This window comes from Dryobates pubescens, chromosome 10 (assembly GCF_014839835.1).
Source record: "Dryobates pubescens isolate bDryPub1 chromosome 10, bDryPub1.pri, whole genome shotgun sequence".
Lineage (NCBI taxonomy): Eukaryota > Metazoa > Chordata > Aves > Piciformes > Picidae > Dryobates > Dryobates pubescens.
The window spans coordinates 24,191,368-24,216,580 of NC_071621.1; the positions used below are offsets into that span (position 1 = coordinate 24,191,368).

The window sequence follows — 25,213 nt, forward strand, 5'->3', positions numbered from 1 at the left end:
CTGTGAAACTTGTTATCTAGTACTATGCAGAGCAGATTGTGTGACTGATCTCTTGGCACAGCCAATGTGTTGCCTTGTTGGGTAGTGTGGGATGAAAAATGCACAATACATGCTTTTTCTCTCTGAGACTTGTTTATCTGTGCAACATCAAGGCCACTATAGGACAGCTCTCCTCTTGGTGATCACTGGCAACCAAAAACGAATCAAATCAAGGCAAAATTAGAGACATTTTCCTATACAAAGAGCTGCTCTAAAACAAAGCTGCATTTTTGTGGTGCATTGTCCTGGCTCTGTGAGAGTCCTGTAGAGAGACAAAGGCGAGCAGGAAGGAAATCTCAGCTGCTTAGTAAATGCCCTAATTTGATTTATTTACTCCTCCCTTCCCCCACCCAAACTGTTCTGCTAACCTGTTAGTCCCAACTCAGACAAGTAAAACCAGCTAATCTGATTAGTTCTGACACACAGGAGCCAGGCTGCTGGGAAAAGCTGGACCCTTACAGCTGTTTCAGGCTTCAGCTTAGATCATAATGTTATGGGTTTACTGAATGTATAGCGCAGTGTGACAGGAGCCTGGCAGCATGTACACAAGTGAGCAGTGTGACGGTCACTGAAGATTTCTACCCTGGGTCTGAGGCCACCGGAATACAAACCATGTTTCGTGTCACCTTCAATGTAGTGACAGAGAAAGTTACCTTCACCTTGGCAGCCTGCCCCTCCGTCACATGGAAGGTAAGCTCAGTTATGCACCATATATGAAGGTTGTTGGCACAGGAAAATGACTATCTAAACTGTTTTCCTAAACGCAGGCTATGCTTACAAAATTTTAAGGGGGAGTAATAATGTTTTAAGGGAACTGCACTTCAAAGTATCATATGCATGACTGGTTGGAGCTAGACTAAATGGATCTGGTTCTGGAGAGCAGCTTATTCATTGCCTTTTAAAGCTTTTGTCATCTGACTTTTAAAATAGTCAAATTCATGTTCACTTTCATCATTCTGGTCTGGAAATGCTACTGTACTGAGAGCAAATCCAGAGAGGCACAGGTTCCTTATTTCTGTAAGGAAGGGACATTGTTTGGGGAAAATTTAGGGATTGCAAAGATTTGTGAACTGTACCAAGGTAAAATAAATTAGAAAAACTTGCATTCCCATGGTAAGAGACTTGAAGCAAAAGAATCTTAGTTGTGTAATTTGCCTGACACGGCAGAAGTCAGAGATGCTTCGCACGTCAACTCCTTCTCCCATGCCGCAATTCAGTTCAGATCTTCATTTCCTTGAGACAAGTGTTAGATGAAGATTAGATGGGACCAGGTTCATTGAGTTTTCCTTCTAGTGAGAGTGTGCTTTCAGTGTAGTGCAGTTTGAGAAGACAGCTTCTCAAATGTTGCTTAAAAGCCTTCATTTTAGAACTGGTATCTTATACAGCAGTTACTGTAGGAACCTCACTTCTATCTGTTATTATGACTTTCAGATGTGAGACAATTATGAATAATGAGATACTGTTGCAGAGCAGGGTAACTGCTCTTAACTGTTCGTGATTCATTATGCTGCATAAGAAGTTGTCATATCTTTTCTGTATTGTTTTCTCATTCTTGGACACATCTTTTCTCTTGACTTTTGGGGTAGACACTGCTCAGAAGCTGTTATTGGAAAATCTTTAAAGAGCCTGGTACAGTGTGTCTGTAGCCCAGATTTATTCTATTTGTAGTATCAGACAGTAAATGAAAAACTGTAGTGGGGCAAAGAATGTTTGGAGTAAAATCCACACAAAATTAATTTTACTGGATACCCTCTCTTTCTGGAGAATTTTTAGTGATTTTGCTCTGGTTTCCCTACTTATTAGGAAGGCTTTCCTTCCCAGACCTGTATTCACTAAACAGTAATGAAAAGATAACTTCAACACAACACAGAATGGCCTTACCTGTGCTTGTTAATGATGTGCTTAGATTTTTTTTTTTCTGCCTTTGTATCAGAGCTGTAAGGACTTAGAACTCTCTGCCTTTAGTCTGCAAAGCACTTAGAAGAGGGAATTGAAATGGAAAAGGTAATACTGGATCTTACCATGCTGCAGTGTTCCCACCTGATCCTGACTCATAAGCTCTTGTTACAGCAAACATGGATGTGAATATAACCCAGCTGGGTGCTGCATTTCAGTGCTCATTTTTTTACATTGCTGAGGGCTGTTAGATGTAAGTGCATTGTAGTAAATCCTTCTGGAACAAACTGGCAAGTAATGAAAAGTGCACCCTGGCACAGTTTTCCAGTTTTCTCTCTCTTCTGTTATTTACATAACTTAAATGGTTTGGTATGTGCAATGTGCAAACATGGGGAAAATGGTTAAAAGTAAAGAGTTAAAAAGAAATGTGGTACAATAGAATTTCCTGAAATTTCCCGAAGAGCTAAGTAAAAAATGTCAGAAAGTGGGCACAATTATATGGAAACCCAAAATGGGATGCCAAGCCAGCAGGAGGTGTGGTGCTGCAATAAAGCTTACATAAGTAATGCTAATTTAATTTAAGCAAAGCTTTATGGAGGGAAGTAATATTTTTCCACTGACCAACTCTTACAGATGAAAAAATCTGACAGGCTTTCAGGCACACAAGCCTTCCATTTTGAGAGTAGGAGACTAGGGAAAGATACTGTTTCCCTACAACCTTATCTTGCTTATGTCCTTATACCAGCCATAACACCGTTGGCATTGCAAGTTAATTTAAAGCCTTTAAAGCTGAAAGAGGTCACATCACTGCTGGAGAAGGGAGAACAGAGACATCTGCTTTCAGACAGCAAAGTCTTTTTCTTCCAATCATTAAGTGTCCCAGACTGCAGATTTTCTACTTTTTTCCACATACTACAGGACAATCATGGTGTGGTGGGGCCAGGAGGATATGGCATCTGTGTAGCAGACGTCTTGAAACCAGGAGGACCAGTACAACTTCTGTCCCATATTGTTGTCTTTCTGCCCTACGCTATGCAGTTTTCATGTCTGTTAGAAATAGATTTCTCAGTAGAAGTATTGGTGAAAAGTATTCTGACTAAAGCCTATTCTAATTGCATATAAAATATTTGCATGATATTTTATTGTAAGAAAGATGGGACTCCTGTCCCAGACATTTCAGTCTGTAGGGGATAAAGCCCATTGCTTTTATCCAAACATTGTTTTGTAGAAACCAGCTTAATTAGAAGTGGGGGAGGGTATGAATATAGGACAATGAGAGGCAAGTGACAGACAAAAAGGCTGTTAACGTGCAGAGGACTCATTGTTGAACATGCCTTTTCACATAGGCACCAATGCTTGAAAACCAAAGCAAGAAGCAGATTTATTATAGTATATATAAAAATTATAATATATATATATAGAGTATATTATAAGCCAAGCCATAAGCATCTTTTCTATAAAACCTGGAGGAGGGGGACTGGGCTGCTTTTTCTCACTTCTGTGTGTCAGTATGCTTCTGCTCATCTCCCTGCTCCTTAATAGAACAAACTGCTGGTACTTCTTGATCTGTTGGCAGGCATGGAGCTGCTCAGCAGAGCAGAGGGCTGAGCACTCTGACAGTTACATGGTTTGCACAAATCAAACCTCAGCCAGTATCACTTTGGCCAGAGTCCCTCTTCAAAGGCCTTTTCAGGTGTCATGCTTGTGAATTGTTGTTGAATTTGCAATCAGTTGCTGCTAATATTTGGGGAATCTCATGAGTCCTATACCTCGACTTCAGAATAGACAGCAAGGTCAGGCAGTTACTGGTACACCAACAAATTCCTACCACTCATTTTCTTACCTGCAAATAGATGACCTGCTCTTTAGATGTCTGCAATTCAAATTTGCAGGGTACCAGCAGATTTAGTTACAGAATGTACTTGCTTATTGAGGACTAAGCTACACTCAAATCCTATTGATTTTATCTTATCATCGGTGGCTTGCTTTTGTAGAATTCTGTCTCAGCTGTGTGGGGAAAGCAGCAAAAACTACTGGCTTGTGGCTTTCTATTCCAGGCCAGGAAATTCACTTGATGGGAGTCAGCCTAACTCAGGGCTTTCTTGCCAACTGATGCTGTGCTTTATCTCCCTGATATCAATAGATAAACGAGCTGAGGGCAGCTTTGCAGGCAGTTGGAGGCCGACCCAAACACGTTGTTGCCAACGTTTGAAAGCTGCACAATGACTTGCTCTCTCTGGCAGTTACAGCCGTTGGGGCAGGGACCTGACATCTGAATGGCTGTTAAGAAATAATGATGTAAACTCCTCCCAAAGGATATGGGAACAATGCTTAAATCCTATGAAGGGAGCAACACCTGTGACAAGGAATCCAGAAAAATCAGGATCTTAGTGATAATTTTCTTTCTGTGGTGAGTTGAATGCAGTGCTTCTGCTTGTGAAGGGCCTGTGGGGAGGTAGGATGCGAGATGTGGGAAGTGGGCAGCAGCAAGCAGATTTCCTGGCTCAGAATAACCTTCCCTGCTGCTGTTTCAGAAATCTCAGTTAGGCTTACATAGAGCTATGGTCATATGCCCTGTTCAGCAAGGGGAGGTGTACATTAATGAGCAGTTTTAGTACTGTCTTGTGGTAGTGCCTGAAAACACTCCCACTGTCAAAACCCACAGCAGTAAATACGGTACAGAGACAGGCCAATCTATGGATTTAGTGCACCCTAGTAAAGGACCAGACCACGAGCAGAAAGAGTGTGGTAATGATGACTGTCATCCCCATGTGATGACACCTGGGAGAGAAGTGAGTGCAGGAGGAGAATAACATGAGTGTGGTACATGCTGTGATGGATTGCTCTAGGGCTGAATCCAGGAAGGTCTTGCATTAGTCCAAGGAGCTGCTTTGCTACCAAGATGATGTTAAAGCTGAGGAGGTGACACAAGTGAGGAGGCTTAGCACCTGTGGGGAAGAATCACAGCTTGTTCTTTACTTGAGCATTGTTTTCAGCTTATAGAAAGGTGCAGTTCCCATTGAACTTAATTTCTAACCCTTAAAAAAAGAGCTGCTAAATACTTCCAAGTGTAAGTTCCCTGAAAAAAACAACCCCAGAAACAGCTATTACACTCAATCTTAATTTGAAATACTTTTTTTCCCCACCTTGCTTTTAAAGAGTACCCCAGGATATATGTCAGACACTTGTACACTAGCTTCTATGAACTTTGTTCAAGCTCACAAGCACTTGAGACTGTTTTTTCCTGTTTGGTTGGTGGGGTTTTTTGCTTTCTTTTGTTTGGGGACATGTGTAGGGGTATTGTTTGTTTGTATCTGTGCTTGCGATACTTGTCTCAGCAACCCTGAACCCAACTGCACTTTGACACAGGCACCTTGAGAATTATGAGGTCTGATTTGGGAGCTACTGCAATAAAAGCAATACTTTTTGAGGTGATGACTTCTTATTATCATTTCTAGCTATATTTTCTTGGCCTATGATAAGGTTTTCTTCCAGATGCCAGTATGCATCTGGGAGTTCTGTAGGTCCCACAGGTCTTCTCAAGTGTCTCACTAGCAGAGATTTGCTCATCTTTAGAGGTCTGAAATCCCTTTCTCCATTTCTCCCTAATTTTTTCTTACAGTGTAACATGCCCACCTTTGCTGGCTTGTTACCACACAACAAAAATATCAGTATTTGCTTAGCCTCCTACTAAATCCTTAAATGAATGTGACTCAAACGGATTATCAGATTCTTGCTTAGGAGTCGGGTAGAGCAGAAAATGAAGTCTGATACTTGCTTGATCCCCAACTGCAGTTCACCAGTAGATGGTAGCAAACATCTCCTTCCCTGTGAGCCTCATGGCGATTCTGAATGAGAAAGGGCTGGAGTGCCTCATCGGAGTCTTTTGTTTCCAGCGAGAAGAAATAAGCTGTAAACAAAGTAATTGTGCAACTCGGAACTGGGAGAAGAACCACGGAAACCATGGAAATATTGCTGCAGTCAGGACAGAAGAATTAAGTAGAGGACGGAATAAAACCATAGCAGTGACTTGCACTGAATGGCATGAGAAGCATTTCGGTGGCATGATTATTGTTCTTGTGGTGACAGAAAGGGACCATTATTTGCAATGTAGCAAATCAACAAGATTCAGAACAGCATGATAAAATCGAAACTGCTCTGGGTCAGCTCTGCCAGCATATGTTGACCCTTTGTCTTTGCAGGGAAGAAGTGGAAAGTTCAGGATGGGTATTTGTACTGAGGCTGTTTCTGGTCATTTATTTGTTTTCCTTCTGAGCTGTATCAGCTCTAGTTCTTTTATATTTGAGATGGGCTGTTGATTACCACTTTCTCTCACTCTGTATGCTATGCATTCAAATGGCTTGTTGTGACAACACTTCTCAGATTCTTTTTCCTGATAGCAGCTAAACTAAGAGACAGGAGAAAGGGAGAGGATAAAGTGAAAACTGCTAAACTGTGGTGTAACTCCCAGAAGGAAATGTCTTTTCATACTGTTATAAGTGTACCACCTCTACTTTCAACTAATTTACTGGAGATTTGACTCCTTCATGCAAACATTGTTCAATTCTGTAAGTGGTTTCTGGGAAACATTCTCTTTGTGCTCATTTCTCCAGCAGTAAGTGGTTGGTGACCAAAATCCTAAGAGTTAGTTCTATTGTCTGACATTGAAACTGATTCCTATCTTAGTTTCTTGAAATTGAGGGAGGGGGAGAGGCAAGGGGGAGGAGGGGGGAAGAGGTGGGGGGAGAAGAAAAAAAAGTCATTTAAATCGAATTTATAACAAGGCTGGCTTTTTATGGCTATAAAAATTATGTACAAATGTACTACTTTTCCAGCACTTGCTGTATTCTGAGCCAGAATGTCTCTATTGGTTAAAGTTTAAGAATAGAAAGGAATAGAAAGCTGCCATATTTTCCTGCTCTTTTCACAGGGCAGCTTGCTCTGGAAAGCAGTGCAAAATGCAAGCAAGACTGCCTATGCCTCTGTCAGTGCTTATGCCATGTATCTGAGGATTTAATCTGAAGTTGTCAGGAGTCTTCTTTGAGCTTAAGTATTTCTATTTTTTGGCAATTATTAGCAATACCTAAATATCTTCCGTGCCCTTGTCAGATATAGCTGGCCTCGGTCCTTTCAGCTCCGTTGGCATCGGTCAGTAGTATTGGTGTTCATCCATGTTTGTGTTGAACTACATGGACAGGGAATTAAAGTCCTCCCTGTGCAACAGCTCTTGTCTCCTACAGCAGAGCTGTGTTCTTGGCACAGGTGATGATCAATCAGTTCCAGAAGCTTGGTATTTTTTGGTCCATATGCTTTGGAGAGGGGTGCACTGGGAAAGGTTTGGATATTAAGTCAATCTAACAACCTAATCTGACAGAGCTAGAACTGGAAAAGGGCATGTATCAGTGACTTGAACATAATGATTCAGCAGTTTGGTAAAGCTGCCTTCAGGGATCCTCATATTTCATCAGAAATGCCGTGGACATCTGGAGCCAAACTTTGATCCAACACTAACTCACTGCTGATTCATATTTGTTCAGAACCACCGATGGATCTGTTTTGTACTCTTTATGCCCAATCAGATGTATTTTCTGTATATATTTTTGTGCTAGGTCATGGGCCATCTGCCCTCCTGCAGCCGACATAAAGGGTGAAACCGTCACACAGCTTCAGCTCTCTCCTCTATACTGTGTTTAATTTGGCTGAACTGCAGTCACGTTCTCTGACCAGATCAATTTTATACTGTTGGCAGTGCTTAGATACACCATTATGGAACAACAGCCTAATGCAGAAATGCAGCCACCCAGGAAGCTGACATCAAATGCAAACTGAAGTCAAATGTTTGCTTAATCACATTTGATTGTACAAGTGATGAGTGCTTTGTTTTCCTTCAAATAGTTTAAAATACAAGCACATACGTGGGGATCTGTTAAGAGATGCAAACAATACAGTTGCAGTAATGTAGAGATGGGTGTGTGCTATTTCAAATACTAGACTTAAACTGTGTCCATTTACTGGTTAACATCAGGTCTCCCTTTCGTCACCTCTTACAGGCTTCATGACATATTAGAAAAGGAGGTTGTAGGTGATAGTCTTGTTAGGTGGGTAAGAATCTGTGTAAGAAACGGGAAGGAAAGAGCAAATATAGGGGAACTGAATGCTGTCATTGGAAAGAGTGCCTAGAAAGCCAGAAAATTGCCAGTGGAAATTGCAAGGTCCTTGCTGAAGATAAATAATTGTTGATTTGAGCAGTACCAAGGCTGGAAAATGTGATGACACAGCATCAAAACAAACAGATGTGTATGGGAGAAGTGTAGGAGTTGTCTTGTCGAAGTGAAGTCTTAGATTTTGACCAAAAAGAACAAACTTGCTCTATGTGAAACACTGTTTGGTGTGGTTTTTTAAATGACAATACATTATGAAACAATAGAGCAATTATATTTTGTCCATGGGAATCACTTTCTGTTCCAGGGCTTATGTTTAGTGCTTGGTAATTATAGTAATACTTGGATATTGTAGCTCATTTAAACACTTTATGCTGTATTTAATGACATTTGAAATTATTCTTACTATTAATCTAATAAAAAAAGCAGTTGCAAACTTAGGGCAGAGTGTAGAAATCTTTTCCCATGGCAGTGATAATTCATTCCTCACTATATAATATCCATTTTCTTGGTGCAATGAAAAGTAGCCTAGGTGCTTTACACACCATAAAAAGACATGGTCCCTGCTCCAAAGTGCTTTCTGCTTTAGCTCGGTCATGACAGGAGACATGATAAATGGGTGCAAGATGGTGCAGGGATGAGTGAGACCCAGAGTTCCTCTAAAGAAAGCACTCTGGTATGATGTTTATAGAACCTGGGCATCAAACCATGTCCAGATCTCCATTTCCTTTTTGAAGTCAGCCTAACTTTGTTACAGAAGCAAGGACTACATGACATTATCTGGCATTTAAAGAGTTCTGACTGATGGCAGTCTCGATTTTTACTTTTGATACAAGCTCTTGTGAATCACATTACAACCTGGAATATAAAAGAAATATGTGTACATTTATCTTAATATGCCATGCAGTAAATCACAAAGATTTTCTTGCAGCTTTAGAAGATTTTTGGCAACCTCTGCAGCTGGGATGGGGACCTCCAAGTTCTGAGGGTAGGACAGTTGAGAAAACAGATATTACATTCACAAATCAACTCTCAATGTGGTCACAAAACGTGGAAGAAATATTCCCTGAGATATACTCTATTCAAGCTTCATATAGGGCCAGCAACTTCTAATCAGGCTTGTAAATCCTGGTGAGTCTTTGTAAAACTCTTCTCAGCAGCAGGGAATATTTAGCAGTGTCTTTGCTGCATTGCTAACAGCCATTTCAATAAAAAAATGTTCCCTGGCAACATCTCCTCCCCAAGAGCCAGACAGAAAAGTATAGTTTAAAAATCTTTATATACAACCATAAAAAAAAAAAAAAGGAGCCTTTGCCTTGTTGAGCTTCTGAGCCTCCACAGTGCAAAATACTCACTTGTTTCCCGAGGAAACTATCTGGTTTACCCATGTGATCAGACTATGCTGGTTCCCCTGCTGTTGCTGATCCTAAGGGTTAGGAAATACAGGATACTAGATGGAGTTTCTTAGGTCTCACTACCTTCATACTGAGATGGAAATGTGTCCCTCCTATTGGCCATGGCGTCCTCTGTGGGCAGACAAGTCCTTCCTTGGGTAGGCAATTTTAGGTTCAGTGACAGAAGTGACAGGCGTTTAACTCTCTGGAAAGACCCTGCCATTTCTTTTGTGCCTTTAAGCATCCTTCTCTCTGTCCTCTATGGCTAGCTAGCCCTGTATGTCTCTCATTTAGATGTAATCTAATCAAGACTGTAACACATAACACTTCCCAAGGGAGGATTTCGGAGGACCGTTTTGATGATGGCAGTGGATATTTTCTTAATGTTCCTGAAGAAAGATTTACATCCTACAGTGATCAGCAAGTAGCTCTGTAAGGATATTATGCTGGGTCAGCCTGGTCACTGCATCTCATTTATCTCTGATTTTCAACACCTAAGCTGAATGAGGAATCTAACCCAAGCAGAAGCACAACATAATTCTCCAAACACACTCAGAGTTCCCTTATTTGACTCCATACAGACCTTCAAAAGCCTCTGAGCATCATCCAGCAACATGCTGGCCTCCACTGGCCAGCCCCAGACATGGCTTGTGCTAGCTTTGCAGGCTCTATTGCTCACGCACAGGTGGTGGCAAGAGGCTGTGGGCAGTGCTGAGCTTATGTACAAATTAGGAGGAATTTTTAGAAAGGGTTCTCCAATATAAACTTGTTCTCTCTTGTTTTCCTTATTTCCCATTGAGATGGGATATTTCACCTCTCTGTCATTATCTGCCTGCTCATTTCCAGGCTGGACAGAGCTAAGGCAGGCTGTACACTTTCAACTAGTGCTGCCTGGGCCCCGTAATAGGGAGGAGGAATGCTAGCTCTGCTCACATGCCACATATTTCAGTAAAATAATGCTAGGAAGAAAAAAAAAAAGGTGCTTAAAGGAGGGGAGTAAGAAAAAAGTTTGCCATTTTCAGTTCATGTATCATGAGATAAAATAAACAAAACGGTGAGCTGTGCATCGCCCAAGGTGTACAGTATGTGGTATGACAGACTTGTTATCTCATAGAATGGCCTGGGTTGGAAGTGACCTCCAAAGCTCATCTAGTCCAACCCCCTCTGCAGTCAGCAGGGGCATCCTCAACTAGCTCAGATTGCCCAAAGCCCTGTTGAGCCTCACCTTGAATATCTCCAGGGATGGGGCCTCAACCTCATCCCTGGGCAATCTGTTCCAGCGTTCCACTACCCTCATGGTAAAGAATTTGTTCCTAACATCCAAGCTAAATCTATTCTTCTCTAGATTGAAGTCATTGCCCCTCGTTCTATCACTGCAGGCCTTTGTAGACCGTCTCTCTCCATCTTTCTTGTTGGCCCCCTTAAGGTACTGGAAGGCTGCTTTTAGGTTTCCCTGGAACCTTCTCTTCTCCAGGCTGAACAAACCCAGCTCCCTCAGCCTGCCGTTGTAGCAGAGGAGCTCCAACTCCCTGATCATTTTCATGACCCTCCCCTGGACCTGCTCCATCAGGTCCATGTCCTTCCTATATTGAGGACTCTAGACCTGGACACAGTATTCCAGGTAAGGTATCACCAGAGCAGTGTAAAAACCCCTCTGGATGAACACTTTTAACTCCAAGTAAGCTCAAAGATAAGCTGAGAGGCTTTTGCCATTTAAACTTCTTTAAGATCCTAATGCATTAAGAGGAGATTTACATAGACCAAAAGTTACATAAACTGTCACTTGCAAAAATGTTCTTTTTCATTTGAGTGCCAAAATTTGACTTCTCTTTGAGAGCAAAGGTGTTGTATTGTCATTTAACACAATGATTGCCACCTCTTACCCTGCTGACAGCAGAGAGCTCCTGCAATTACAGAACCCTGAAGTTGTGTTTTGGGAGACCAGTTACATGTCTGTAATCTGTGGAGTTTGCTTTGTTAAAACTGGAGAAGAGGTTGAGGGGGACCTTTATTGCTCTCTACAGCTACCTGAAAGGAGGTTGTAGAAAAGTGGGTGCTGATCTCTTCTTCCAAGTAACATGCAGTGTTATAACAGCCTCGAGCTGTGTCGGGGAAGGTTTAGATTGAATCTTAGGAAAATTGTTTCCACTGAAATGGTTGTGAAGCATTGGAATGGGCTACCCAGGGAAGTGGTGGGGTCACCATCCCTAGAGGTGTTTAAAAGAGGTATAGATGTAGTGCTGAGGGAAATGGTTTACTGGTGACTTGTTAGTGTTGGGTTAACAGCTGCACTTAATGATCTGAAAGGTCTCTCCCAACCACAATGAAATACTTGTTTGATTCAACATTAAACCAGGCATTTCTTCACTTTAAAAACCTGTCTTTTGGCTCATCAGTATATTAAAGCAATGACAGACCCAGCTGTTTGCAGGAATTGTTTACCTTCCACAAGCTCAGATTAGCTATTCCAGTAACACACTATTATTGTACATACATATTATAACCATTAATTAGTGACTCCTCAACACAATGAATCCCTGTATTCCAAAGAAACTGGAGCACTGAGCGGGTCCAGTGCCCACCACTTCAAAGGATTCTGGACTAGGATTTATCCCTGAATTACAGAAAACATTAACCATCCTGAAGCATATGTATCATTCTCTTCAGTCACTGAGTCCTTGGAATATTTGCTGATATTTTGATAAAATATAGAATGTCTTTGCAATTTTCTCTCAATATTTTTCAGGTTAACAGCTCTGAACTGCTTGCTGATTTCAGACTTTATTAACTGAAGAGTCTCATTAAGGGAAATCTCTAAGGACCAAATTTCTAGGTTAGGAAGCACACAGTAGTTTCACTTCTGGAGCAAAGCTAGGAAGGCCTCTGTGTATGCTTAGCCCTCTCCTACTAGATAAAATAATTGCTGTTTCCAAACTATGGGCCTGGCTTGCTCTACAGGTATCCCAAAAGCCATAGTACCTTAGTTGTCTTTATAGGGAGGCATGTTGGACTGTGCAGGGGATCCCACCTACTCCTATTTTTTCTAGTGGAAGTTGTGTGGCAGTTCAGGGCCTGGACAAGCAGTGGTATACATTGAGTACATCCAATACTCAGCCAGAGAATGAACCTTGATGCGAGAGGTGGGAAACATTCCCAGATCCTAGGACAGATATTGTCAAATATTAGATTTGACTTTTCTACCTGGGAGCAAAGCACAGTTCCCTTGACCAGTAACTGAAGGACTGGTTGACTAAACTAATGAATAATCTGGGCCATTGCTTTTCAGAGCTCAAAAATGTTACTAATGAACATTAGTCATAACAGTGACTAATGTTCTTGTTTGTGCCAAGGTTTAGCCAGCGTGAAAAGATATAGGTTTAGTAAATGATCTCCAGACTTTGAGATTCTGCCCAGCTCTACACCCAAAGCTCAGTAGGAAAAGGGAATAATTTATACCACACCAAAGTGAAGAAACAACAAAGTAACCCTATTAAAGCAATAGGACAAAGACTGGCTTTAGCCAGGGCATAGAAAAGTATTCAGCTGCTTTTCAAAGCTGCCACTGCCTTGCCCTCTCAAACGCACTGCATGCATTGCAAAGTAACTCTTGCTTTAAATGGAGGGGGATGGTTTATGATTTACTGAATACATAATTTAGAAGAATTTTGACAAAGTATCATGTAACATACCCTTTATCATTTGGAATATTGTAATTGCCTCATTTCAGATGTAAAACTTTGAATCCGAGATTGCAGGCTGATCTCTCGGAGGAATGAATTTTCTCTGATTAGAGATCTTATTGCTGTCCCTGTGTTGTGAGCAGTTCAATTTGTTCCATTCACTGTTCTTTGAAGTTTTGTCAGCAGGACAATTTACTGCAGCCAGTCCATGTGTAGTGAATCCATAATGAATTATGGAAATTCGCTGTGAAAGCCTGACCTTTTCTGATGTTTATATTAGGATTTTCCCAGTACCTTTGTTCTTGTACATTTCAATGCTCTAAACAGAAAGTAATTTCAAATATTGCTGAAGAAATTAACTTTAAACTCCACCCAGACACAAGGAAACTCATCCTTACAAAAATTGTTTCTGAAAGCATAAATTAATGCCACTGTTATTAGCTGAGATAAACTTCTGGAGGACATAACTGGCTCCTCGTTAGGTTCCTACCAAGGCCAATAGAGTTATTACAAACACAAAAAAGGCTTCAAGCTGTCTGTTGGTCAGATATGCACTGCCCAGCATATGATCAGCTTTAATTGAGATTTCCAAAAGCATGGTTTTATTTACTCACGCATCCAAGATGGATATTCATATAAACAGTCATATTAATGCGATGAAGTATTGTAATTTCTTGTCCTAATCAGGGATAGTGCAAAGCTGGAGCAAGAATGGAACAATTTATCCAAGTTTCTAAATATTAACTGATATCCAGTATTGGTTGGTAGCTCTCACAGTATCTTGGCAGCTTTTCCATTCTCAAATCTATGTGCTTTATATAATGAAGAGCAGATTCCAAGAAATGAACCGAGCTCATCGCATCCATGGTTCACACATTTGATTCTGAACTGGCCAGTTAACTTGGGAAAGATACCCTCTGACAGCCATTAAATTATATGGCCCCTGATGGGTACAGGGTTGAATGTCTCAGCTGGTGAAAGGGGACAGCCCTCTGGACATGTGGGGTCTAATCTAAAGCCTTATAAATCCAGGCAGAAGCTTTCCAGGCTTTGTATAACTCTTTTTCAAGATCTACAATGTCAAGTCAGGCTGGCTCTGTTTCCCAAACAAGAACACAGATGCAGGCAGACAGCAAAGAGCTGCTGTATTCTTTTAGGTTAGCATAGAGGGAGAAGATTAATTTCAGAAGCCTCGAGATAATGCCTAGTTTGAAGAATCAGAATGGATGGGCAGATATATCCTCTGAAAATTGTTATGAGCACAGTATTTCTTAATTTACTGACATCGTGGTCAGACAAGCAGCACAGATCCAGCATGATAAGTTACATAGGAACTGCAATGCAATTTGAAATCCTTTCCACGGAAGCCTGTTTAAGCACACAGACTCACAAGGCTTCATAAAGGATTCAAAATGCATCCCTTGGACAATCTTTTCTTCTAGATAAAAGGAAGGCCTTCTTCAGCTTTAGGGTGTCTGTGTTGGACCATTTGTGCTTCTGACCCTGAGTGTCATAGGACATTTAAAATGCTGCTAATTAAAAACAAGCTGAAGTTACAGAGATAGTAAATGGAGCAGGAAGATGTAGAAACCTACAGCACCCTCTGCATTGAAGACCTTTGTAGCTTTTAATGTTGTTATGTCAGTGCAAACCCTTGAGGTTAATGAGCCATTCCCTGGTGCTCTTGTTACTCCAGTAATCTGTAAGACTTGTCCACAGCAACAAAAGTCTTCTTTTGTCCCTTGATGAAGTACTCTATGTAAGAGGCTTGTGTTAACGGTAGTAGGAACAGTAGGCAGGGATGATGCTGCTTTGTTATAGGGGGCTGGGTTATCTTCTACCCTAAAAATCCTTGGTGTAGAACACATTTGATGTTTTAAATGTACAACAGTTAACTGCTTTATGTGGGAGAAGAAAGCAAATGGAAACTCAGCTGCTCTACTTCCAGCATTACTTGCTGCAGCATTACTTGGTTGCAGTCTAAGGAAGATAAACCTTGAATATTGCAACATTGCAAGGAAATACACCCACCAAATAAGGGAAGATATCTACACTTGTATATGTAGAGGAAAGGATACACCCCCTGCTTGCTTAAGAGCTGCAGAATGAGTTCTGATGAATGACAGAAAAGCTAATAGCAGGGGCCAATAATGTTTGGTAGAACATGCTGACCTGGATAACATATGGTGCTTTCTGAAATATCTATGTGTGGAAATCTGTTTCACTATTTAGTTACCATTACTGTGTGGTTTCCATCCACAAAATATGTTCATAACTGAGCTGCATTCTGTTAGATGCTACCCACGTGGATGTGAAGAATTTCTACCCCAGAGGATTTACAAATCAGTAATTCTAGTTTGCCTTGAACAGAAATTATTTAGTAAGCAAAGCCTTTAGAAGTTTGTTTGCCGCTTATATTCTGTACAGACAACTGTATTTTTTTACATGCTGGGAAAGGAATGATATTTGAAAAGTCGTGGCAGTGAGGTGAAGACCCTGGTGACTGGAAGAAAGGAAACATCTCACCAATTTTTAAAAAGGGTAGAGAAGAGGACCCTGGGAACTACTGAGCTGTCAGCCTCACTTCTGTGCCTGGGAAGATCATGGAAGAGATCCTCTTGGATGCCATGCTAGGGCATATGGAGGACAGGGAGGTGGTTCAAGACAACCAGCATGGCTTTACTAGGGACAAATCCTTCCTGACCAACCTAGTGGATTTTATGATAAAGTGACTATGTCAGTAGATAAGGAATGACCTATGGATGTGATCTGGACTTCTGCAAGGCCTTTGACATGGTCCCCCACAACATCCTACTTGTCAAGTTGGAGAGAGATGGATTTGATGGGTAGGTTGTTCAGTGAATAAGGAATTGGCTAGATGGAGAGCAGTGACAAGTGGTGTCCATCAGGGGTCCATACTGGCACCTGTACTGTTTAATAACTTTATCAATGATATAGACAGTGGGATTGAGTGAACCATTAGTAAGTTTGCAGATGATACCAAGCTGAGTGGTGCTGTTGATATGCCAGAAGGATGAGATAGCATCCAGAGAGACCTGGACAAGCTGGAGAGGTGGGCCCAGGTGACCCTTGTGAGGTTCACCAAGAGCAAGTGAAGGATTCTGCTCCTGGGCTGGAACAATCCTCACTATCAATGCAGACTCGGGGAGGAGGGGATAGAAAGCAGACCTGCGGAAAAGGTCTTGGGGGTGCTGATGGATGAGAAGCTGGACAGGAGCGGGCAGTGTGCATTTGCAGCCCAGAAGACCAATTACATCCCGGGCTGCATCAAGATTCAATGCCAGCAGATCCAGAGAGCTGATTCTGCCACTTTGCTCTGCTCTGGTGAGACCTCACCTGGAGTGCTGTGTGCAGGTCTGGAGCCCTCATTATTGGAGAGACATGGACCTGATGGAGCGGGTCTGGAGGAGGGCCATGAAAATTATTAGGGGGGTTGGAGCACCTCTACTACAAAGACAGGCTGAGGGAACTGGGGTTGTTCAACCTGGAGAAGAGGAGGCTCCAGGGAGACTTAATAGCAGCCTTCCAGTACCTGAAGGTGTCCTACAAGAAGGATGGAGAGAGACTGTTTACAAAGACCTATAGTGACAGAGCGAGGGGCAATGGCTTCAAACTAGAGAAGAGCAGATTTAGATTGTATGTTAGGAACAGGTTCTTTACTATGAGGGTGGTGGAACACTGGAACAGGTTGCCTAGGGAGATGGGGCCCCATCCCTGGAGATATTCAAGTGAGGCTTGACAGGGCTCTGGGCAGCCTGATCTAGTTGAGGATGCCCCTGCTGACTGCAGTCCAGGTTGGACTTGCAGTGGTCCCTTCCAACCCAGGACCGTTCTATGATTCTATGAATTGCCTGAGCTAAATGATCTGAACAAGATTCTGACCTGCTTGTCTAAGAGTTGCTAGATGTACTTAGTTCCAAGTGACCAAGATTTGTTTCACTTGGAGCTGGAAGTCTAGGGGCTTTGCAAGGCTAGTGCCTCAGTTCCCGTTAGCAGAGTTCCACTAGATTACAGCTAGCTCTTGTGAAAGCCAGACCGTATCATCATGTTTCACCCTTCCTACACAAGCCACCGTCAATTTCATGTAGTTAGAGACAAGAAAGATCTCATCTAAGGTGAGGATTGGGAGATTGTTCTGTGAGTAGGCTTATTGATGGGGATTTAAAATTTTTTTTTTCTTTTAAGGAACTACCCCATGGTCATTGTTTTTAGGAAATTCCCTTCGTTATTTATCAGGGCAGGTTTTTTTTTCCCCCATTTACTGAACTTTATCATAAGGTCTGTGCCATTAACACCTGCATGTGAAATCATGGTAAAGCACCTTTTCTGCAGTTTATTTTCAGAGTACTTGAACATGAGATTTGGAAGCTACATGCAATCAGCAGATTTTATTATTGATGTCGTAGAACTGTTAAAATCTGTAGCAACACTCCATGCCTTGAATAGGTCCAGAATTTTATGTCTGTAAGGAAGACAGTAGTGTTGAGGTTTTTGTCCCTGTATCATCCTTAGAATTAGCTGACGCTCATATAATGCAATTGCAAAACACATTGTGTAGAGAAGTGTGGATAACATTTGCAAAGATCAAGGGACAGCTTATGTGAATTCTGGTAAGAAACATTTTGCTACCAGATGTGTTCACAATCTTTGTAAATGTACCTTCAGAGCTTGCTGGGTATTTCTTCCTTTAGAACAATCTAGCATTTTGCTTTATGAACTTCTGAGATGCAGATGTCCTTTAAGAAGGCTTACGGCCTATTTCAGGAGTGGTGCAGTTCTGTGCATTTGTGGCATGTGATCTTCCCACCAAAGTGGGACTAGCTCGTCTCCTGTGACAGAAATACAGACCTGGCAGCCAGTTCTGATTTCACATCCCCATAATACAGTGGGTATTTGTATTGCAGGTTCAATATTTGTGAACTAGACCACTGAGCTATCGCTACAGTGTGAGTGATTTGGACTCATTGGGTTGGGAATTGCTGCAGAGTAGCTGTGAAGCATAATCCTTAAACATTGTGACAGCATTGCCTCTACTGGTACAGTAAATAACATGACAGCAGTGAGAATATAACTACTAAAAGAAATATATCTCAAAATTTTTTGCTCTGGCTATGACTGTAGGATACGATGGCTTATCATAGCCTTTCTGGAATATTTCCTCTCGGCAACTGTTTTGGATGCTTTTCAGCCAGGAATTTTGATTCCAGTATTAAGAATAAATACACGTTTTATTTCTGAGGTGTTTTGATGTTTCTGAATTTGGTTTTGAATAAAGCCAGAAAATGAGGAGGAAAGTGGGAATTAAACAGACATGGTATGGAAACATTTTTTTCTCACCACCCTATAAAAGTAGCTGTTTCAAATCAAGTTAGAAATGGTCCTTTCAGACAAATTATTAATTGAAATGTGTTCTCTCAAGCCTATTAAGCTGTCATCTTCTCTGGAGTGAGGATAGGCACAAATGAAACGTGCAGATCAGAATGACCCTGGTCAATGTGTGGGAGTTCAAAACTCTTTTGATGGAGGGTTTGTGCATGACCTTTCGCTTTGTACCAGGCTGCATCAAACTCTCCAGTCAAATATCCACTCTGTTCTTAAGCGTCCTTAATCTAGTGCAGATGAAGTAGTTATTTACATGCAAAATGCTAAACATATGTGCAAACCTGAATTCTCAGGCTGCTGCTCATGCGCTCTGACAAAGCCTGAAGCTGCAATTAGCTGGTGCATCGCTAGAGGTCGCGGTGGGTGAAGCGCTTCGCAGCGCGTAGTGTGGGATCGCCAAAGAAAGGTTCCTTTTGTTTTCCTCCTGCTTCTGGCTCCTCAGTTAGATCTGTACGCGTTACATTGCTGGAAGCGAAACTTGGACTTGTTTCAGAACCTCTGAAATATTTTTTTTCCCCCCTGACATTAACAAATTCTTCATTAATTTTTCCCTCATGTTTAGCTTTTCAATGAGTCATACATTTCTGAAGCGCCTTGTTCCCGGCATTATGCTTCTCAGACATTAATTAGAAACCATCAGAACAATAGCAGCATTTCCCCTGCTGCTTCTGGAGGAAAATAAAATACGGATCCAATTAGTTTGAATAATTCTGGTTCTGGATAATTTTATTTGTCACAGGTTTTTTTTTATCTCCTTGGTGCAGCATTTTCTAAAGTCAGATTGAGTTGCAAAAATAGGAAGACTGGAAGGAAGAAAGCGGAACAACATCCTGTGAACACCATCGGTATTATTTTCTTCTCTTTGTCTTCAGAAATAAGCTAATGAAAAGGCTCCTTCAAAAGCTAAATACCTTGTTGAATCCTTTCTCTTCTTCGGAAGCTATTTACCAGCACAAAAGGCTTTAGCCTAAGAATCAGCACAAAACCCTGAAGATGAACAAAGATCAACGCAACAAATATTCTCCCAGTCTAGTGCATAACTGTTAATTGCTACATAGCCACTGGCTGAGGATTTTTGTCTTCCTAAAGGTCAGGATTTTGGCATTTTCTGAAGTTCTGAAGACCTGTTTCTTATCTCTCTATTTAGCATATACTAGGAAGCAATACATTTATAATGGCCTTTAGAAGTACTCGTACAATTTAAAGCACTCTGAAATCGCTGGGATCAGAGACAGGTCTTCAGAATTTAAGAAAACGCTACAAAAACAGGCTGAGAGAGTTGGGGTTGCTAAGCCTGGAGAAGAGAAGGCTCTGAGGAGACCTTACAGCGGCCTTCCAGTACCTGAAGGATGCCTGCAAGAGAGCTGGGGAGGGACTATTTGCAAAGGCACGTAGGACTAGGACAAGGGGCAGTGGTTTTAAACTAGAGAAGGGTAGATTTAGATTGGACATTAGGAAAAAGTTCTTTACTATGAGGCTGGTGGAACATTGGAACAGATTGCCCAGGGACATGGTGGAGGCCCAATTCCTGGAGACATTCAAGGTCAGGCTTGGTGGGGCTCTGAGCAACCTGATCTAGTTGGAGATGTCCCTGCTTACTGCAAGGGGTTGGGACTAGATGACATTTAAAGGTCCCATCCAACCTGATGCATTCTATGGTTCTACTCCTCTCTGTGAAATTGTTTCCTGCTGTTAAAGGTTTCTATTTATTTTATTGATTCCTCTAGAGTTTGTACTTTTCTTTTAGACAACCCCTTAAGACAACAGTAGCTTGAGCCTTATATTTTTCATCAAACCTATGACTACACTGTGAAAATACAAACTTCTACTAATGCCAACAGTAGGATCCATGTCCATTTTTTCAGGTGGCAATATTAACAGCTCCTGTAGAGGTGATGTTGTAAATTCAAAGCCAGAGTAACTACACTCTCTGCTTTATTTGTGCTTCTTTCACCCTAATTCACTGTGACGGTGAACAGACGCGATATGCTTATTGTGATCAGTGATTTCCTGTCCTCAAAGAGCCTTGTGAAATTGCCTCTCCTTCCCATTTCCAGATGCTCATTGAGAGCTTCAATTAGGTTCTGAAAATATTGTCTAAACGTTATCTTATTCTGTTCTCTGTGATTATGTTTTTCTTACCTTTATGAGAAGGGGCTGCTGAACCCTCTCTGATCAGAGCGTAGGCCATTTTTGCCCAGGACCATGATGGGATGGCACTTCATACTTCCTCATACTTTTGCAGCCAAATTGGTCATAAATGATCTAGAAGTTTATAATTTATGAGAGAATCTTAGACTCTTTTTGCTTAAGAGAACTCATCTTGCCACGTATCTCAGGATCTTTGGTTCCTGCTGTCAGAGTCTAATGCATCTGTGTGCTGAAGTGCTGGTGTTATCTCAGTAGCAGTAGATCTGCAGCATATGTTTGGGTTATCCAGTAGCTTCTTTTGCACAGTGACATGGAGAAAATGCAAGCAGAAGCACTCAATGGATTTTCATTGGTAAGAAAGAGCATCACCAGCTATGAGTTTTCTAAATTTCCTGTCCACATTTTTCCAGTTTTCCAGAGAAAGTTTGAGATGTGGGTCACATTAACTGTCTTCTTTGACAGGCCTCCTCTTGATGTTCTTCAAATGTGGAGAAGTATAGAGGCTTCTGTTTCTCAAAATATTTCCATGGATCATGTTCTAATTAAAAATTTATGCATCTTGTTATATGCATGAGCTATCTCCCCTGAGATGTGAAACTTGTGACCTGCTTTAAAAGCAGCACTAGTGAAAAGTTTCCCAACTTTTGCTGAACTTACTGTCTCATTATCTGCAGCAATTTCCTTCAGTATGTTGACTCTGCTTTGGAGATATGACCTGTTGGCCTATTGCTTCTTTATGGGTCTCTGGTTTTGGAAGAGAGTGAGGGAATGGGCTGTTTTCTCTATTTGCTCATTTAAACAAAACCAAACAAACCAGACCTTTCTTCTCCAGGTAAGGCTTATCAAAGAGTCTCTGGCTATGGCACAAATGTCACTTACTAAAGACTTTGCCCAAGTACCTGAGTTGACAGGTCAGTGAGTAAGGTGTTAGTAAAGAAAAGTGCTGTTGTGTTGAACCATTCAATATGAGTAACCAGACTTTTGCCAGGAAGTGCAGGACAAGTTTGTGAAGACACGCTGTATCTGACTGTCCTAGTTTTGCTGGCACAGAATCCCAGGCCAGCCATGGACTGCAGGCCACTAGTGGTTCAGTCAGCCAGGACATATGAGGTGGCTCATAGGTGTATCCCAGATCATGAGCATGACATTCAGTATAAAAGAGGTTTGCCAAGGAGAGGGGAGCCTTTGGCTTGAGCCTCCTGCTTGGCTTCCTTATCAACCTGTTTCTCTTTCCTCTTCTGCTCCTGAGGACTGTCTTCCTGCATATCATGACTGTTGCACTTTAGCTGGAATGAATATAACTTTGCATATCCTGTACTGATACTGGTATTAGTTTGGCCATCTCTTTACATCCATTTTTATTTCAACCTGTGGGTCTTTTCTCTTTTTCCTGATTCCCCTTCACTCAGTGGTAGAGTGCAGTTTAACCCCAGATAAGGGCTAAACGTGGACACTGACCACAGAGCAGTAGTACTAGAGAAGTATTTAATATTATAAACAAAAAAAATGTGATACATTTTTCCAGCACAGCACATAGTTGGATGGGACTATGGCCTTTCACCCTGACATTCTCAGCAAGAGTTGCACTTTGTGTAAGTGGCTTATAAAACATGCCAGCTTTGGTAGTTAGGAAACGTGTCTGTGCCCTCTGGCATTGTTAGAAACCAATATGCAGAGTGGTAAACAGAATACAAATTTTTGACATTTTGGGTAAAGTTGCTTTTAAAATGTTCCTCTGTGTTTGAAAGGAGGACATGACTCAGTTAGTCGAGTTGCACTATAAATGCTGTCTTGAAAGTGTCCCATAATAGCTCTTTTCATTGCAGGCTTTCTGCCTGCAGGGTCTAGGAAGAGTACACCCTGCCACTCAGACCTGTTGTCCTTTTTTCCCTTGTTAAAGCAATGCTTTGATGCTGGCATAGAGACAGCTGCAAACTTAGTGTGGCTGAACGCCAGTCTTCCCTGATCAGACTCTTTGCCGGACTCTTTGCACATCAGCTCTCAAAACACCCACAGGAAAACTTCTCTCGAACAATGTGAGTGTGACTGTGTGACTCTGCAATTTAGAGCACAGTCATAAATTTGTCAAGGATGAGAAAAGTAAATGATTAATTTTTTTTTTATTCAGTAATAATATGAAAATACAACTTAAAGCTGTAAACAATTGACAGGCTCAAAATGAAGGTCTTTAATAAGAACCTTATGGTGGCTGCTTTCTGAGCCAGTACAGTGGTTAGTTCCTATTTATGTACCTGTGATGCTGCAGACTGCTAACTTCTCTGGCTTTTTACTGCCCTACCAATATATTTAAAGGTTTAGATTTAGAGGAGCTGAGCACTTGAAGTGGGCAAGTGACAGTGAGTGGTCTTCACATTTGCATTTCCTGCTCTGAAAACCTATTGTTTTTAACTGTCTTTGAATTGCCAGACAACTTAATTGAATTTATCTCATGAGGAAAATTGTTCTGAAAATTGTGTTCAGTGACAGGGCTAGAGATTGTGGTGGAAATCAATGGGCAAAACAGCCACACAGGAGGATCAATATTGCTGTGCATTTGAGATGAAGATCGCTGGGATATGGAATTGAAAGTCATGCTATTTATTGCAAATCAATAGTTATACTAGAGGAACCACAAAGAGCAGAACTAAGACAACTTTCTGCATCTACAGCAAATCCAATGCAATTAGCAAAGTTAAATTTGCTTATTTAATGTCAATGTCCAATACTGAATAGGAGCAATGAATTATTTCAGAAAATGCACACAAATATGTATGTGTAATGTAACTGTAGAACCTAGAGAACTGAGCAAAAAGGCACTAATCATAAATGGTTAGCAATCTGGTAGCATTATTTTGCATTACATGAGCAAAATTTCTTATTGAATATCTCTGTTCTCAAAGAATGACAATTTCTAACCAGATGCACAATGCTGTTTATGATGATATAAAAAACTAGTAAAGCCTTTGAGGGGATATGAGAATAGTACAGTTAAGAACAAGGGAATGTTTTACGGTCTGCAAATATGAAATTTTGGAGGCTTTCTCTTCCACTCTGCTCTTAGGCCAGCTAGAAAGTTTGGTCAATGTTCAGTTGCCATCAAACTAATGTAACTGGTCCCACTGAGGTTCAACACAGAAGGGAAAGAATTAATGTAATTTCTGATCTTTCATTGCCTGTGTTCAGAACAGCTTTAATGATGATCACACGGTATTGCTGCTCATGATGTTGTAGCAGTAAGAATATCAGGAAAACATTTGGGATGCAAGTATTTTAGTAGCATGGCTCACCTTGTTATACCTGCCTTGGAGACAGGGATTATGGACATTTTTTGTTTAATCTGAGCAGGCATTCAGGCAAGGGATTGAAAAATTTTAGCACCAGAGACCACACTTGTGTGAATCGTTTGCTTGAAAAGCCACTTTATTTTAAAGGGAATATCATAGATGTATTGATATTTTCCGTTGGCTGTTCAGCTGCCAAATCAACTTTATTCCGTAGGTCCAGGTCAAATATAAATCAGGTCTACTGGTTTTTGAGACATACTGTAGGATAACTTAAGCAACAGTAGAGTATGGAACCTGGTTAAGGTCTGTAGAAACGCAGGATGCTTCAGAACGTGTCTGCAGGGACTTTTCTAAGAGTTTGAATGAACTTAGTTCTTCTGGTGTTATCTTCTGTTTCCTTTTCCTTTTGCCTGACGTAGTCCTAAGTAAAGATAAAACATTTAATTTTGAAGTGAATCTGTTTCTCTTTAAGCATCTAAGTGCTTGCTATACCGAGTTGTGCAAGGAATCTGTAGTATATTAAGAATGTGGATAAAGGTGACAAACTGGGCTTAAATATTATCTTTAGTGACTATCTACATGAAACTTTAAAAACCTCAAAGTCCCCAAATGTGTTTTTGGATGTTCAGCTAAACCTTGACATGAGAATGCTGTAAGCAATATCAGTGTTAGGCACAAACCCAAAATATTTCTAGGATATGTACAGAATCATTTTGCCTATGATTTACTGAAGGAAATATCTACTTATACTTTTGGTCTTTAGCATAGTGAATATGTACCCTTTAAAAATATCTGCAGCTGGATGTCCTGTTTAAATAAAAAATAAATAAATGGCATTATATATTTCACTCAACTCAATAATTCGATCTTTCACTCATATTAAGCTGAAACAGCATATACTTCTCTCTTCTAAAGATATGAATCCAACAAGTGAATTGCAAATATTGAGAAACAAAATATCTAGAATATTAAGGGAGGAAACCTTCTGTAAAGGAGACATTAAAAAGAGTATAATCAAATAATATAATGCTGTTGGAAGTTCCATTTTCTAGCATTAGAGTCTCTTTTGCCCTTGGATTTCTTGTGACATTTTAGTTATGAGGACTGAAATGCAGACTGATGGAAATCAAAACCTGAATTTACCCAAGATTCTTCAATGAAAATTGTATTGGTGAAATTCAGTGAGAACATGGTCTGTAAACAAG

The 25,213-nt window shown here is 41.0% G+C and overlaps 1 protein-coding gene across 2 annotated transcripts in view; it reads left to right on the forward strand.

Annotated features, from left to right (window-relative positions):
* Positions 1–477: 477 nt before the first annotated feature.
* Positions 478–25,213, forward strand: part of SPATA13 (spermatogenesis associated 13) — a 153,791-nt gene continuing 129,055 nt past the window's right edge. For both annotated transcript variants that reach the window (XM_054164531.1, XM_054164533.1), the window contains exon 1: positions 478–729. In XM_054164531.1, the coding sequence (XP_054020506.1) occupies positions 652–729 (78 nt within the window). In that variant the 5' untranslated portion in view covers positions 478–651. The remainder of the gene's footprint in view (positions 730–25,213) is intronic.